Consider the following 15868-nt stretch of genomic DNA (forward strand, 5'->3'; position numbering starts at 1 on the left):
TTCGTTCTGCATCTCTGTGGCTCGAACTTGTTAGTGTGTCGAGTATTGACTTTGGGTCAATGAGAGGAGGCAACAACGAACTGTGTTTTCACTAGTGAGGAGTGACTGTCCAAATTTGCGCATGAGATGGAATCTCCAAAGTATTTTTTAAATCAGAAAGGATAATTTTCTTGTTTTTCAATTTGTTTTACAAAAATACCCAAGAAAATACGGTCATTTGCTATGAAAAATGTCATTCCACCAGTTGATACCACTCGTATTCATCAAGAGGGTCAATTCATGAATATTAGGGGGAAAAGGCCGGATCAGTGGGTTCCGTACCCCGATATTTTTGTTTGACTCGTTAAACTGTAACGCAATGCGTTTCATCAAATTTCCGATGTTTTTTTTAACTACCCCCCCTTTCACAATAACATTCTGAACACGCCCCTGGGAGAAGGGAGGGGGAGCAAAAGAGTGTCTTTCAGAGGCCAGGAGGGAATTTCGTTGTCTTTTCAATTGCTTTAACAAAAATACTACAAAAACAACCCCTTTTTAATGATAATATCACGAATAGAATTTTCTGAATATGAGAGGGGAATTCCGAAAAATATCTTGTAAAAAATCCCCCTCCCCCAATTATGGCCAGTGGTATTCATATATACTACCTGGTAAAAATCCAAGTTATTTTCTTTTTATTAAATTGACTTCATTAAATTTGCTTCACATGGACACAAAAGCTGAAATTTTAATCAGCTAAGAAAAAAAAACAGACTCGAAACAGTGATATTTTATGAGATAACTGTTTGCTCAGTTTAACTTTATTAGCATACAACGTTTCACATTATTCTTTTTACTTGATTAATTCTATATTTCTATCTCGTTACTAACGATGTAGTCAAAAGGATAGATGGTTTTTAAGTGTAACTAGTCGAATTTGAGCATAAGCGTATTAAAGCACCCTAAGCTCTGGACCATAGAAATGAAAATTAAATAAACTAATGAAAGAAATTAAATAAATGAAAAAAAGTCCTTAAGGATAAAATTTTAGTTACTGTGGTCATGTCGTTTTCGTCAAAAATTGCATTTTATTTAATATTTCAGTTATTACGGGCTGTGTTTCGTCCTTTACTAGAGTGCGACTACCCCTGCAACCATAATGGTTGTAACATCTGATGGTGACACTACTCATCATTTTGTTCGCGAAATCATCATGTGTTTGATAAAATCTTGTTCAATAATAGATGGCGTAGCATGTTGGTAACAAGACAATAGCTAACACATATTTGATTTCAAGCCATTCTAAGGTAATCGAATCTAGTGTAAAAATTGGAAACAGCTTCTAAGCATGGAAACGGAGTGCCGTCAAGGTTGCCTCGTTCGTACCATTGTTTGTACACGGAGACAATTTGCTTCGGTTCAGTTGAAACTTCTTTGTAGTCATATTCTGATAAATATTTAGTTGGTATTTTGGTTTGGTCAGGTTCCACTTACAATTGATTTTTCAGATCCTCATAACTTTAGGAATATACAAAATATACATTTTTGTGCAGAATTTCAACTATTCGAGCTTGAAAGCACCAGAAACGGTGCAGTCAAGGAGCGCTATGTGCAAGAGTAGAAAAAAGCTGTTTAGTATTTTATGCCAAGCTGCAGGTCGAGATACAATTGTGAATCACCTCAAAAGACCGTTTTTTAGATTTAGTTTAAAGTCTATCTGCAAGTGTTGCAAAGTCCGGGCGGTAAAAGTCAATCGTTCCTCTGTTTAAGATGTTTACAGAATGCTTTCCCTCATAGGGACGACATATGTGAGTCAGATTTAGATTTTAATCTGTCTGTAGTTAATTTTTGAAATTATTTTGACAAGTTAAAAGATGGAGAATACTGGAATTCCATTGCTGGAACAGAGTGTCAGTTTTCTGATCTAAAAATTTCAAAGAATTTTAAAATTTTTTAAAAAGATTTAAAAAACTCTGCAATAGACTCAATCTGAAAACTCTTTCTGATCTTTTGCATGTCAAATGGGCGATTTTTGGCTCAAGCTCTTGGGACATTCCGGATACCCTTGTAAGGAAAGCAAGAAAGAAGAAAGAGTAAACTTCCAAGTTACCTTTGTCCCCAAATTGCTTGTTTTTGCTTCGCTTTAAGAGTATCTAATATGTGTTGTCTTATATCTGGATAAAAACAAGTTTTAAATTCAGTCCAAAGTGAATTAGTTGAGCTGTTTATCTATATTCTGCTCAATAAAATGTAATTTTTACTTGTCTTTTTCTTTAAATTATGTTAAATTACAGCGAAATAAATGACATATTAGAAACAAACGAAGACAAATCTTGGAAAAACTTTAGCAAATGTTACCTGTGCATTATAGAACCTGATTTATTTTATTCCTCCACATTCTCAGGGGGGGGGTGTTTGAGAAAGGTAAATGAAGATCCATTTAATGGCTTTTTTTATTTTTCTTGCGTGAGAACAAAGTGTCATTCAAAATTGCTCGAGAGAAAAAGCCAGATAGCATCTGAATCAACTCAATTTTTTTAAATGCACGGCTGTTTATTCTTCAAAACTTAAAAAGGTTCAATTCATTAAAATCTAGGAAGGAGGAGGGAGTTTTCATTTTTTAAATTAATTTAAAAAAAATTGATCAAATTTTTAAAACTCAAAAAAGGTACTTATTAAAATTTGAAGTTTTTTTTATTAGATTATATAAAAAGATATTTTCAAAACATAAAGGCAACAACTGCCCCTCCCCCTTCCTCTAAGCGCTGCTTTTAATATCGAATTGAAGGAACCCTGCCTTGAAAAGAGTACTTCTTGTCAAAAGTTATGAAAAAGTTACGTTTGTAAGAGTCTGGACGTTACGAAATTTTTCGTCTAGTGGCAACCTTAGTTATCCATTGCGTTTTTAAGTGTCACGTGGCCGGATAAATATTTGTTGTTATCTTTTATGGGTTAAACCTGGGACAGTGCTTCCACTCCTCCCGATTTATCGGGCTATGATCTGTTTCTTTACCAAAATACATGTCTTAACTTGAAACCAATTCTCAACCTGTTGCCAGTTCAAGGATTCTATTGTACAAATTCGAATATACTATTCTTACGGGTCTTATGGATATCCGGTAATCGTCAGGCTAATAGCCTAACCTATATCAAAATAACGGTTTCGGGTGTCGGTGAAATCGGCTTCACAATATAGATTCATCGATTGTAATCAATATAGGAGCCACCCTTTGTTTTTGGCGGAAATACTTTTCATTGTTGCCACTGTGCCCTTTTACAACCACAAAGTAATAGAAAAGACCGTCATATACCCTTGAAGTTTTTTTAGTATGTCCAAGCACGCTGTGCCGACCAGTATTAATTTTTATATGTTAATTACGCTTATCTATTCTTGGCTTGCTCAAGTACCATAGCATGCCATCGCAACGTATATAATCCAAATTTTGAAACCAAATTTGCTGTCCAAATTTTGCCGTCCGAATTTTGATAGTTCGGGCACTTACAGCTAGGTGCTAGACAACAATACTTGGCATGCGAAAAAAAGAACCCGGAAAAATGCTGTCATTTTCATTCCAGGATCCCATTATCGGTTGGGGGAGGGGGGAGTATCTTTTGTTTTAACTGTACTTTCAGGTAGTAATCGAGATTGAGAATGATAGTTTTGCTCAAAAGCAATCGATCCGTAAAAGTCGTCCCCTAACTTATTGCCCTATTTTGCTGTTTCTTGGGGACTCCTTGACGAGTCAAGGAGAGCCACCAGAAGAGAGGGATCCACTTCCTAGGGACTAGGGCCGTTGGAAGGGGGGTTGTGGGGTGCGGCCCCCCAACCTTTTTAAGATTCGGTAAAATTTTGGGCCGGAGGTCCAAAATTTACTGAAATTGTTTGGGATCTTTTTGATAGCAGAACTTTCCGGTATATTTGCAGGGATTTGGCAGTTATACAAAATCTTAAGTAGGCTATGGAAACAAATCTATTCAGTAGAATGATCGAGATTTGAAATTTAGCGAGAGAATTTAGTGAAATTATTGATTATTTTGTAAAGCATTCTGTATATTTATGGAGATTCGGTAGTTACACAGAAACCCAAATAAGTGATCGGTCCAAAATAATTCGGTATCATGGTTGGGTTGCTGTAATTTATTCAGTATTTCTTATCAGGATTCGGTAATTACCACGAATCCCGCCTTTTCTTCTAGTTTCGATAAAACTACATCGAATACGAACATTGTTCGGTAGTCTTTCCATACCAAAACAATTCGGTGTAATCCAGAACATGTTGTTGGTCTAAACTTTTTCGGTATAATAACTGGAAATCGGTATTTTTTTCGATATAATTGCCAGGAACTCGGAAGAGGTTGAGTGAAGCACTGGTCGCACACAAAAGGACTTATCTATGATTTCATCGATAGTTCATACTTTTATTTTGGATCTCAAAAAGAAGGTCTAATCATGAATTTTTTGAAAATTCCGCCCGCGAAGCATTTCTTAATATTCTCTATTTTATTAGTATTCTCTATAAATATTCTCTATTCTATTTTATTGTAGGTCCAGTAACTTTCCAGGCTCATGAGAAATGTTGGACGCAGATTATTCTAACTCCAATGAAGCTCAGGATATAAGAAGAAGAAAAATTGAAAAGAAAATCGAAATCGTTCCTAGCAGTAGTGGCTAAGATGAGGAATTGGTGATTGTTGAACCAAGGCCTTAAAGAAAAAGAACAATGGAAACGTTACGAGCAAAAGTATGTGAAATCCTGGAAGATGGAAGATACATTTAAAGACTGGCTTTCGAAGAAGCCCCCCATTGCACTTCCTGGCTGAAGGGCCAAGAAACGGAGATCAGCACCGCCGGTATGGCCTGTAAAGTCTAATGCCGTATCCTTTACCTTTACCTTTCGAAGAAGCAAGAATCCGAAGGTGCTATCTGTTTGTGGTGCAACGCTGAGCTTTCCTACAAAAAGGGTAAAACAGATCTCGATGCCCATGCCCGTACTTTTGTGCATGTTAAAAACACAGTGACCCCAAAAGCTATGTCTCCTGCTATTTCAGTGTGCATGGTTCATGACAACTTTCCGTCTGTGCTTGAGACCGAAGCTAAAATTGCTTCATGCCTGGTCAGCAACAACCTGCCATTTTCCCTCTCGGACCAGTTGATTCCCTTACTGAAAGCGATGCCACCAAAATCAATTCTTGATAAAGTGCGTCTTGGGAAACAAAAAGTTGTGAATGTTGTTTGTCAGGGACTCGGTCCTTACTACAAGGGAAAGGTTGTCGAAGAAATGAAGGTCAGACCTTTCTCTTTGGTCATCGACGAAACGACGGATGTGGGAACCATTAAACAGCTCGCTGTATGTGCTTCCTTTCGGTAGCAACGAAATGGAAACGGATATCGATGTCATTGATTTTGTGAAGTGCATAAACGGGTCAGCCGTTTCCATTCTCACCTAACTTGAGGAAACTTTGGAGCTTTTAAGAGTAAGTGAAGTGCCTTTACGGAATTGGGTCAGGTTCTGTAGTGATACCACGAACGCCATGATGGGTTGTAACAACTCAGGCGCAACTTTGATTCAAAGAAGCTACCCTTGGGTATTAATAGTGAAGTGCAGTTGTCATTCCATTCATTTGTGCGCCTCATACGCCTGCAAGAAACTGACAAAGACTCTAGAAGACCTGTGTCGTAATGTATACAATCATTTCAATATGAGTGCCAAGCGTAGAGCCGCCCTGAAAGAATTTCAAATGTTTTCAGAGACTGTGGTCCACAAGGTATTGGCACCAGGTCAAACAAGATGGCTTTCGCTACAGAGCTGTGTCCACCGAATTCTAAAGCAGTAGAATGCCATAACCCTGTATTGTACCAGTGCCCATTTTGAAGATCTGACTCACGGCAGTGAGTTAGTTCTGAGTGCCCTAAAAATCCATTTATGAGGATCGTCATGATGTTCGTGGACTACGCGCTGTGAGTTCTGAATAACTTCAATACCCTTTTCCAGTCCCTGGCACCTATTTTCCACCGACTGAAAATCGAAGTCATTCAATTGGTGGAAACTCTGTAGAAAAACTTTATGAATGCTCGGGCAGTAAGGAGCTGTACCGACATAATGAAAATTGATTTTGAAGACGAAGCCGTTGCGTAGATCTGCGAAAGGTGTACCTCGGCTTAGATGCCGAAGCAGCAATGGCTGACCTTCATGTGTCTAGTGATTGACGAAATGACAATCCCGACGAAGTTGACAAGGTTTATTCTACCGCGAGAGAATTTTACAAGGAAGTGATGGTCTAAATTAAAAACCAGTTCTCTTTCGACTTCGACATTTTCACCTTCTCCGAGCTACTTGACCCTCTTCAGGCTTAAGATCTGAATCTGCCTAGCCTGGCACCATTTTTGGCAAAATATAGCTTATTCTCCTGGTCCAAACGTCTGATAAACAGAGAGTGGAGAGAGAGGTGCTCTGTAAGACTGCCAAATGGCGAATATACCAGTTCACTCTCAGTAATTGACTACTGGGAGCTTATATTTGCCCAGAAATACTCTAACGGCAAATCAAAGTTTGGTAACCTGAAGCTTGTCGTTGAGTACTTGTACGCTCTACTGTTTTCGAGCGTAATAGTGGAGAGACTCTTTAGTACTTTGAAGGACGTCAAAACAGACAAACACAACTGCCTGTCAACAGTTACGATTAGTTCGACGCTTCGGACTAAACTTGGCATGAGTAGGCTTAAGATGACACCTCAAACTTTGGTTGTAGATGGGAGCATAAGGCGGTTGATGAAAAGCGTAGTTGCTTCCGTATTAGATGCTGAAGCTAGTACCGCTATCTTGAAATCGGCTTCTTTAGCGCGAGCTTGTCTGGCCCCAAAAAGAGCAAACAATATCGTTGACGATCAAGATTAGCTGCAGTGTGATTTAGTGAAACTTCTGACTTTGATTCGTATTCATAATTCTAGTTCAAATTATGTGATCAAGTAGTTTTAGCTGCGATGTAATATAGTGAAAAATTCCGCCTGAGTTCTGTGACTCGTATTCATAATTCTAATTGTGATTATGTGAACAAGTAGTTTAAGAGGACTTTCCATAAAACCATTTAGTTTACATAAGTTTTGTATGAAAGTAACATTGTTCTTTGTTCCTGTAAAAAAATTTTTAAAGTACATCAGATGATAAGACAGCCCAACGACGAAAATAAAAAAGCAAAATAACTCTCTTTAAACGATTTTCCAGGTCCTTTCTTTGTTGATTGATTACAAACAGTTTTGTTAAGAAGTCTAGTCGAAAGTGTGTTTTAGAATACTGTAAACCTTAATAATCTTCCTCTTTTTTGTTGACTTTTTCTTCATCTCGTCATATTAAATCGATAGCTGATTTTGGAGTAATAAAGAATCTTCACCTTCCGGAATCTGGGTTCCCAGATTTTCCGAGATTTGTTTTAAATTTCTTATGCTATACTTAAAAATTCTGAAAATCTACAGATTCAAAAGCCCCTTTTTTCTGGATTATTTTGATATACTTTCGGACTGGTTCATATTCCAGATGCCAGAAAAAGAAAACATCAAAGAATAACCTGAAGGCCCAGATTCCAGAAGTTCCGTGAGGTGAAAACCGGAGACTAAAACGTATTTTCGATTCTACTTTGTTCTATCTCTCTTTTACTGACATTTTTACCACCAATACAACTGGTATGTGAGACAAAACAGCTGTTTTGTCTCACAAACAGCTGCTGGTACGTGAGACAAAACAAGACCTCCTAATTTGTTCCCCGGATTAAAAAAAACCTCCCGATAATCTCCCGATTTTTTGAGTCGTTACTAATTTTCAGGAAAAAAGTGGAAACACTGACCTGGGATAAGTGGATAAGTAATCGGACAAGTAATCGAACGCAGTGTTACATTCATCTAATCCACGATTTGGATAATTGTTCTCTTAAAAGAACAAAGTATCCCTGTGATGGACAAAAAACCATTGAAGAAGTCTAAACTTGGACCTCCAGATGTGTATCCTCAAGATCCCAAGCAAAAAGAGGTAGTTATGAAAATAAATACTTTGCTTTATAAAATATGTATTAAGACCTCAAAATACCTTCCTGGGGCATACTTTAGCCTTTAGACTCATCCCTGAAAGTTTTACTTTCCTAACCTAACCCCTTTCCGAGATAGCCAAAAGTCAATCAACTAGAATTTACCATAAAATGATATAGGCTATAAAATGTCCTTGCTGTGACTTTATTCATGTCTGCTCCATAGTAGGCTAGTGTTTGACCTAAAAAAATATTTGTATGACTATTTCATGTGCTCTAGGTACAATTCTAGCTTAGCTGCTTTTTGGGTAAAATTCTAGTTAATTGACTTCTTGCTATCTCAGAAAGGGTTTAGGTTAGGAGAATGAAACTTTCAGGGATGACTCTAAAGACTAAAGTATGTCCTGGGAACATATTTTGAAGCAACTACCTCCACTCCTTCTCCCTGTAGAGGGCCCTGACCTTTGATGACCTTTAAAAATATGTGTGTTATAAAAATGAAACCTTGCAAAATATATCTTCTGCTTAATTAAAATACAACAAAATTGTTTTCAGCTTCATAACTTTGCTCAAATCCATTTTATAAGGTATTTAAGATATGCAAATACATTTCCTAAATTTTGAAAAAAAAACCATTAATATGGCTCAAAATTCTGCTCAAATAACAGGAATTGCATTTTCAGAACTAAAGGCAGAGAAAAAGCAACTAGTAACTGAAAATTAAGGTAAAATGTTGTTTTGTCAAAATTTCAATAGGTATAGACCTGTCATGCAGGCAAATTTCAGGACTCTCTAGAGGGAGAAGGAGTGGAGATGGGTACTTCAAAATACCTTCCTGGGACATACTTTAGCCTATAGACCCATCCCTAAAAGTTTCATTTTCCTAACCTAAACCCTTTCCAAGATAGCAAGAAGTCAATTAAGTAGAATTTTACTGCTTTTTGCTATCTTGGGAAGGGGCTATGTTGTGAGAATGTAACTTTCAGGGACAGGTCTACAGACTAAAGTTTGTCCTGGGAATGTATTTCAAAACACCATCCTCTTCTCCTTCTCCCTGTATGGAGTAATGACCTTTGATCCTTATAAATCTTTGTGTCATGAAAGTGGCCTACAGAAAAACTGATTTCAGTTTCACTTTGGTCAATCCTAATTTGTGAGATTTCAAAGATCTACAAATGACTTGTACTCACTCCCAGAAATGGTTATGAAATTGGAAACCTTAAATAGTTTCAAAAATGGCCTGGATCAATTTTGGAGAGAACATTTTCAAACATGTGACTTATAGACTAGAGTAAGAGAGACCCTTACCCTTGGTTTAAATTGCAAAACCCAGATAGCAATTTACTCAGAGGAACAGGACTTTGATGAACCAACTTACAGCCATCTAGAGCCAGCCAACTTACAGCCAGCTAGCTGATACAGTTATATGTCACTAAAAGCACTAAGAATCATCAAAGTGAAATATATTTCCAAAATTTAGAAAAAAAACCCATTGATATGGCTAAAAATCTACTTAAATAACAGGAATTGCATTTCCAGAACTAAAACCAGAAAAAAGAAATTGATAACTGAAAATTAAGGGAAAATGCTGTTTTGTCAAAATTTCAATTGGTAAACTGTCAGGTAGGCAATTTCTAAGGCATAGGCCTAGAGATAAGAAGAGGACTAACATAGAAGCTTGGCATTACCTTCTCAGGGTATGTTTTTGCCCTGGATTCATTATTGAATGTTTAATTTTCCTAAAATAACCCCTTTCCAAGATTATCAAATAGTAGCTAAACTGGAATTTTACTCAGTTTATTATTCTCAATAATGGTAGAAAGTATGATATTGTCTTCTGTTTGACTTTATAATTCTCTCTATATTGTAGCAAATGACAATATTTAATCTTTAGTATATACAGAATTAATGACTATTATAGTTTAGTATTGTAAACCCTTCTCTTATTAGCCTACTTAGAATGATAAAGTCATCAGGTATGCTTTTAAATGGTAAAATTCTAGACAAGCCACTCTTCACTTGGAAAGTGGTAGACTAGGAAAATTTAACTTTCAGTAATGAATCCTAGGCCACAAAGCTTGGATTCTCAAGCTTTTGAAAATGCAATATTTGTTATTTAAGTAGCATTTAAAGTCATAAAGATGTTCATTTTTTAATTTACAAGATAAATTTGCAGATATTTGAAACCTTGTGAATTGGGATGTAACAAAGTTGTAAAGTTCAAAACTGTTTTCTTCTACTTTGTTTAAGCACACGATTTTGCTTCTAGAGAGAGAAGGAGGAGAGAGAGGTGCTTCAAAATACCCTCCCGGGACAGGACATACCCTCCCAAGTCTGTTGATCAATCCCTCAAAGTATCATTTTCCTAACCTAACCTCTTTTCAAGAAAGAAGATCTAATTTACCCTTTATAAATTGGGTTTGAGCAAAATGATGAAGCTGAAAACACTTGTTTTTGCTTCATTTAAGCAGAATAGGGTAAAGGTACTGATGATTTGACAGTTATGTAAAAAAACACTTCTGCTCCAGAAGGCTTAATTTAAAGAATTTTGGTTTCAAAAGGGTTTTGGTCTATAGAATAAATATCTACAAATCTAACTGTTTGATTAGAAGTTTGAAGTTTTATCAAGAAAGGGGACAAAACTCTAATTATTTTAAATTGGGTGTGATCAACTACAAATTCAACAGAACAAAAAAGTTACCTGTTTTCAATGTAAGTCAGAACCTAATTTCAAAATACTGGAGGAATACTTGTGGGTAGATTTGACATGTCTATTCTTTTTACTTTATTTCTTTGTTTTTCTTCAACTTTTTTAAATATGTAAATGCATAAAATACTATTCAGATAGTGGAAATGTTTGATATAATAATGTGATATAGGCCTCTTTATAAATGTTATCTGGAATGGCCTACTTTTTCTTAGCTTTAATGGTCCAGCAAAGATTTCTTTGTTGTTTGCAGTTAAAGTTTTGTCAACATTTGTCTATTTCAAAGTTAACCTACCTGTCTAATCCACTTTAAAAATTTTTAGTTTTGACTATCCTTTCTCTGGAAAGTTCAGGATTCTGGATACACGCATGTCCTACTTAAGATTATTAGAAGTTTGTAACACTGAGAAACTTAACATGTTCCATTAGCTTTTTGGATGGAAGAGGAATTCCATACTAATTAGTGAGGGGTTCAAATAGAATATTTTGTATTTTACAGATTGGGATCTATTTGAAAGAAAACATGTATATTCAGTGATGAATGAATTAGGGTGTTGTGTCTAACCAAGTCAAATGCTTCAAAATATGAACATAGCATGAGGCCAAGCAGGACTTCCTCAGATGATGGAAAAATCTAGCATCAAATCAGTAAAACTACAATAAAAAATTTTTTTTTTTTTCATGTGAAATATTATTACAAGTAATAATCAATACAATTTCTTGTTGTTGAGAAAGTACCCATAAATTTGACAGCTATGTTTTGTCAGAGGACCCTTTAATTTCAACACCAATTGTTTCTCACCTGTTTTACATGTTCAGTGAAGTTTCAACAAAGTCACCTATATTTTCACAGGGCCTGTTGCTGTCTGAAAATATTCACAAAAGAAATAAATCTCATAATAGAAGCCAATATCTAGGCTACATTTGAATTTGGCTGAAGGAACATTTTTAAGTCAGTCTGGGTCCTGTGGTGGCGCAGTGGATTTGACCTTAGCTGGGTAATACGGGACCCAGAGATCGAATCACGCTGCAGGAATGCACAGCAGGGCCGACGCAGGGACCTTAGTAGTCAAGAAGCGTCGTTAATTCTTAAATAATAATTAAGTCAGTCTGGTATTCCATTACATCAGGCAAGAATTTTTGACACTTGGAACATGTCAGTATAATATTAGCTGCCATTTTAACTTAATTTTATAAAGAAAAAGCCAATACAGCTACATTTAGAGAAGATCAGATCTTAATGCATTGGTGGTGATTCCAGCCTTTTTTACCAGAAAATAATCAAGTAATGACAGTTTAAAGATTACATAGCTAAAAAATGGGAGCTCATTTTGTGTTGAAAACAGGAAACTGATTGAATGTAATATTCTTTTTTTATCTGGGTGTATTGGATATATTGTCCATATTTTGCATGGTCAAAATGTAATGAAGGCTTCAAGAGATGGTGTTCCAAGTCACTACTAAGCAGAGCCATCCTGTGTTGAAGGATAATTTCAACAGTGGTTCCAAAATTGCACTGTTGAATCATTGGTGCCTTTACCCTATCTGTTTTCCAAGGTTTCAATCATATAAACCAGGTTTTTTTTTAAAGTTTATCAAAGGTCATTGCCCCCTACATAAAGAAGGAGTAGAGATAGGTACTTAAAATACCTTTTCAGGAAATACTTTGGTTTGTAAACCAAAGAGAGAAGATTGAATGGGGAAGTGGACATAGTAATCAGAGGAAATAAGATTGTGTCAAAAACTGCCAGACTCTTGTGACGCGTCAGTCACCGTTGCAGGAGAATGTCATGGAATTGTAGATATATCTGGTACCCCTTTAAGACTTGTAAATAGTTCTATAAGTAGTATTTCCATTTGTGATAGTACTAGTGAAGTTGGCTCTCCCAAATATACAGAAACTGAATCGTATGTTAGTGCTAGATTGGATACCAGAAACTATGAACTCATATTGGATACCATTTCTTTTGAATCATGTGATTCTGGATCAAGCAAAGCTAATGACGACAATACTGTTATTGAAGGACTAATGGTACTATATAGCAATGTAGACTGTATTACCGCAAAGATGAATGAAATTAAGTTGGTGATGTCAACGAGGCATGAAGTAAGTGTTTTTGCCTTCACTGAGGTGAAACCTAAACATACTGCATTTGCTCTTTCTGATACACAAATTCAAGTGCATGGATTTGAGCTACTCACCAATCTGTCAAAGCCAAATGGTAGAGGGATAGCAGTGTGCATCAGATCTCTGCTCCAGGTAAGAGGTCTTACAGTAAATTCAGATTACAAACCTTGGGTTGAACAAATATGGATAATGATTCTGCAGTGAAGTCTCCCTGTAGTCATAGGCTGTTTTTATAGAAGTCCCAGCTCCCCTTGTCAGACAAGTTCCCTTCTAGCAATTGCATGTTCTATTAATAATGTCATGAAGCAATATTATAAGAATGTTCTTATTGTGGTAGATTTTAATTTACCGGAATTATACTGGATTGATGGGTTTGTTGTTGCAGAAGGGGTTGAACACTCAAATTGCCCACTTCTGGACTGCCTTCATGAACATTTGCAATACCAAGCAATTGATTTTCCGACCAGGTATAGAAGTGGGCAGAACCCAACCCTAATAGACCTTTTGTTTATTAATGACCATGAGATGCTCATTAGTGTCGACTCAGAACCACCATTTGCAGTGAGTGACCATGTTGCAATTACTTGTAGGCTTAGGTTGTACCCACAGAAGGATAATTGGATTAAGCATGTGTACACAAATTACAACCAGGTCAGATATGAGTTAGCAAACCAGGATTGGTCATTCATTGATGATAAGAATATGGAGGAGACTTGGCTTGAAATGAAAAGGGTTTAAATTAAAGCAACAGAAAAACATACAGTAATTTCCTGGAAAAGAAGACCCAAAACCCTACCATTTATCACTTGTGATGTCAAGCAAGCTGTACGGAAAAAGAAGAAGTATTGGAGCAAATATAAAAGTAGCCCCTCCCTTGAAAACAATCAGAAATTTAAACAAACCCGGAATAAAGTTAGGTATCTCACGAGAAAGCTTACGACAGAATATGAAGAGGGATTGGCATTGGATTCAAAATCTAATCCTAGGAGATTTTGGAAGTATGCTTCAGCTGGGAATCCAGGGAGACACTCAGTTACAGAACTACTTGTGAATGGCAATATAATTAGTACCCCAAATAATATAGCAGCTGAATTGAGTAGACAATTTAAGTCAGTGTTCACGTCTCCAGACAATGCCCCCTTACCAGAAGCACCAGAATATTATATTGGGGAACCTATGCAAAAGATAACTATGGTTGCCTCTGATGTGGAGAGGCAGCTGAAGCTGCTTAATCCTAACAAATCAGTTGGCCCTGATGAAGTTCACCCACGAGTATTGAAAGAAGCTCATGCGGAAATAGCCCTTCCCCTTACGAACATGCTTCAGAAGTCTCTTGATACTAAGCAGATTCCTCAAGACTGGCGGATACAAACGTTACACCTGTACACAAAGGAGGTAGCCGCAACAACGTTTCCAATTATCGACCCATCAGTCTTACATCCGTAGCTGGTAAAATCTTAGAAGGAATCGTGAATACTCATATTGTCGAACACCTGACCACCAATGAGCTGCTCAATGATAGGCATGGCTTTAGACATGGACGCTGGGTTGAAACTAGTTTGATTGATGCATATGATTATGTTACTGAACATCTAGATCAAGCAATCCCTGTCGACTTAGTTCTATTGGATTTTGCGAAAGCCTTTGATAAAGTATGTCACCTTCGACTAAGGACCAAGTTATTTGCAATTGGAATACATAATGAAATCATAGAGTGGGTGTTCCAGTTTCTTTCTGGGAGAAAGCAAAGGGTGAAAATACTTGGAAAAAATGGACAGGTATTCTTTTCAGAAGAGGTGGAAGTATTAAGTGGAGTACCCCAGGAAACCATCTTGGGACCAACTTTAATCAAAATTTATATTAATGATGCACCAACCACAGTCAAAAATAAAATAAGTGTTTATGCTGATGACTCCAAACTCATTGGAACTGTCGATTCACCCGATAAGAGAGCCTCTATGCAGAATGACCTATGGGTACTTTCCCATTGGGCAACTTTGTGGAGGCTTGAATTCAATGTAAATAAATGTCGAACAATCCACTTTGGAAAGAAAAATGAGAAATGCCCTTATCATATGTTAGGGATGGATGGATCAAGACAGACTATTATCTCGTCTGAAGCGGAGAGAGACTTGGGGGTCATAGTCGATAAAGAATTAAAATTCACTATACACACACAGACAGCTGTAGCCAAAGCACTCCAAACCCTGGGCATTATAAAAAGAACAATCACTAGCAGGTCACCTATGGTGATGACTAAATTATATAAGGCATTGGTCAGGCCTAATTTGGAGTTTGGCATGTGTGTTGCTAGCCCCCTCAACAAAGGTGACCAGCAGAAGTTAGAAACAGTTCAGAGACGGGCTACGAAATCAATTGAGGGATGCAAATATTTAAACTACTCATCCCGTCTGAAGAGGCTGAAACTCCCCACTCTTGTCTACAGATGTAAAAGGGGTGATATTATCATGACGCATAAGCTCGTGAATTACAGCTCTCCATTAAATAAGCTATTTCAACTTGACCAGTCTGCCAGAACTAGGGGGCATAGTAGGAAACTGTATCAGAAGAAAGCTGCCACTAGACTTCGCAATAACTTCTTCACTTACAGAATAGTGAGTTTGTGGAATTCTCTCACCGAAAAAGCGGTCACTACCCCCAGCACTGCTGCCTTTAAAAGAGCCGTTGATGGAGAATGGTCATCAAAGCCATGGCGAACTGAGTGGGATGCTGTTGAGACATCCAACCATCGTCATCACTAACCAGCGATTCTACAGGATTTAATCCTTATTTCGCTGGACAATGCGATTTAAGGTAATTTAAGGTAGATCCAACCCTAAAAATTTCATTTTCCAAAACAAGTAAAAGTAGCTTGTCTAGAATTTTACCCTTCATACTCTTATGACACAGCTAGATAAAAGTCATGCCAATTATTTGTTGTATGTCATATCATACAATTATAGAACAGCATGAGTAAATTCATACAGATAACTTCTAAGCATCATTGGGGCTGCTGTGGTAGATACAACCTAGTAAAGG

General features: G+C 36.9%; 1 protein-coding gene across 2 annotated transcripts in view; it reads left to right on the plus strand.

The window, feature by feature from the left end:
* Positions 1-7846: 7846 nt before the first annotated feature.
* The window catches only part of LOC136037021 (mediator of RNA polymerase II transcription subunit 12-like protein), a 154741-nt gene continuing 146719 nt past the window's right edge, over positions 7847-15868 (plus strand). For both annotated transcript variants that reach the window (XM_065719438.1, XM_065719439.1), the window contains exon 1: positions 7847-7999. In XM_065719438.1, coding sequence (XP_065575510.1) covers positions 7925-7999 — 75 coding nt within the window. In that variant the 5' untranslated portion in view covers positions 7847-7924. The remainder of the gene's footprint in view (positions 8000-15868) is intronic.

This window comes from Artemia franciscana, chromosome 16 (assembly GCF_032884065.1).
Source record: "Artemia franciscana chromosome 16, ASM3288406v1, whole genome shotgun sequence".
NCBI classification, from domain to species: Eukaryota; Metazoa; Arthropoda; class Branchiopoda; order Anostraca; family Artemiidae; genus Artemia; species Artemia franciscana.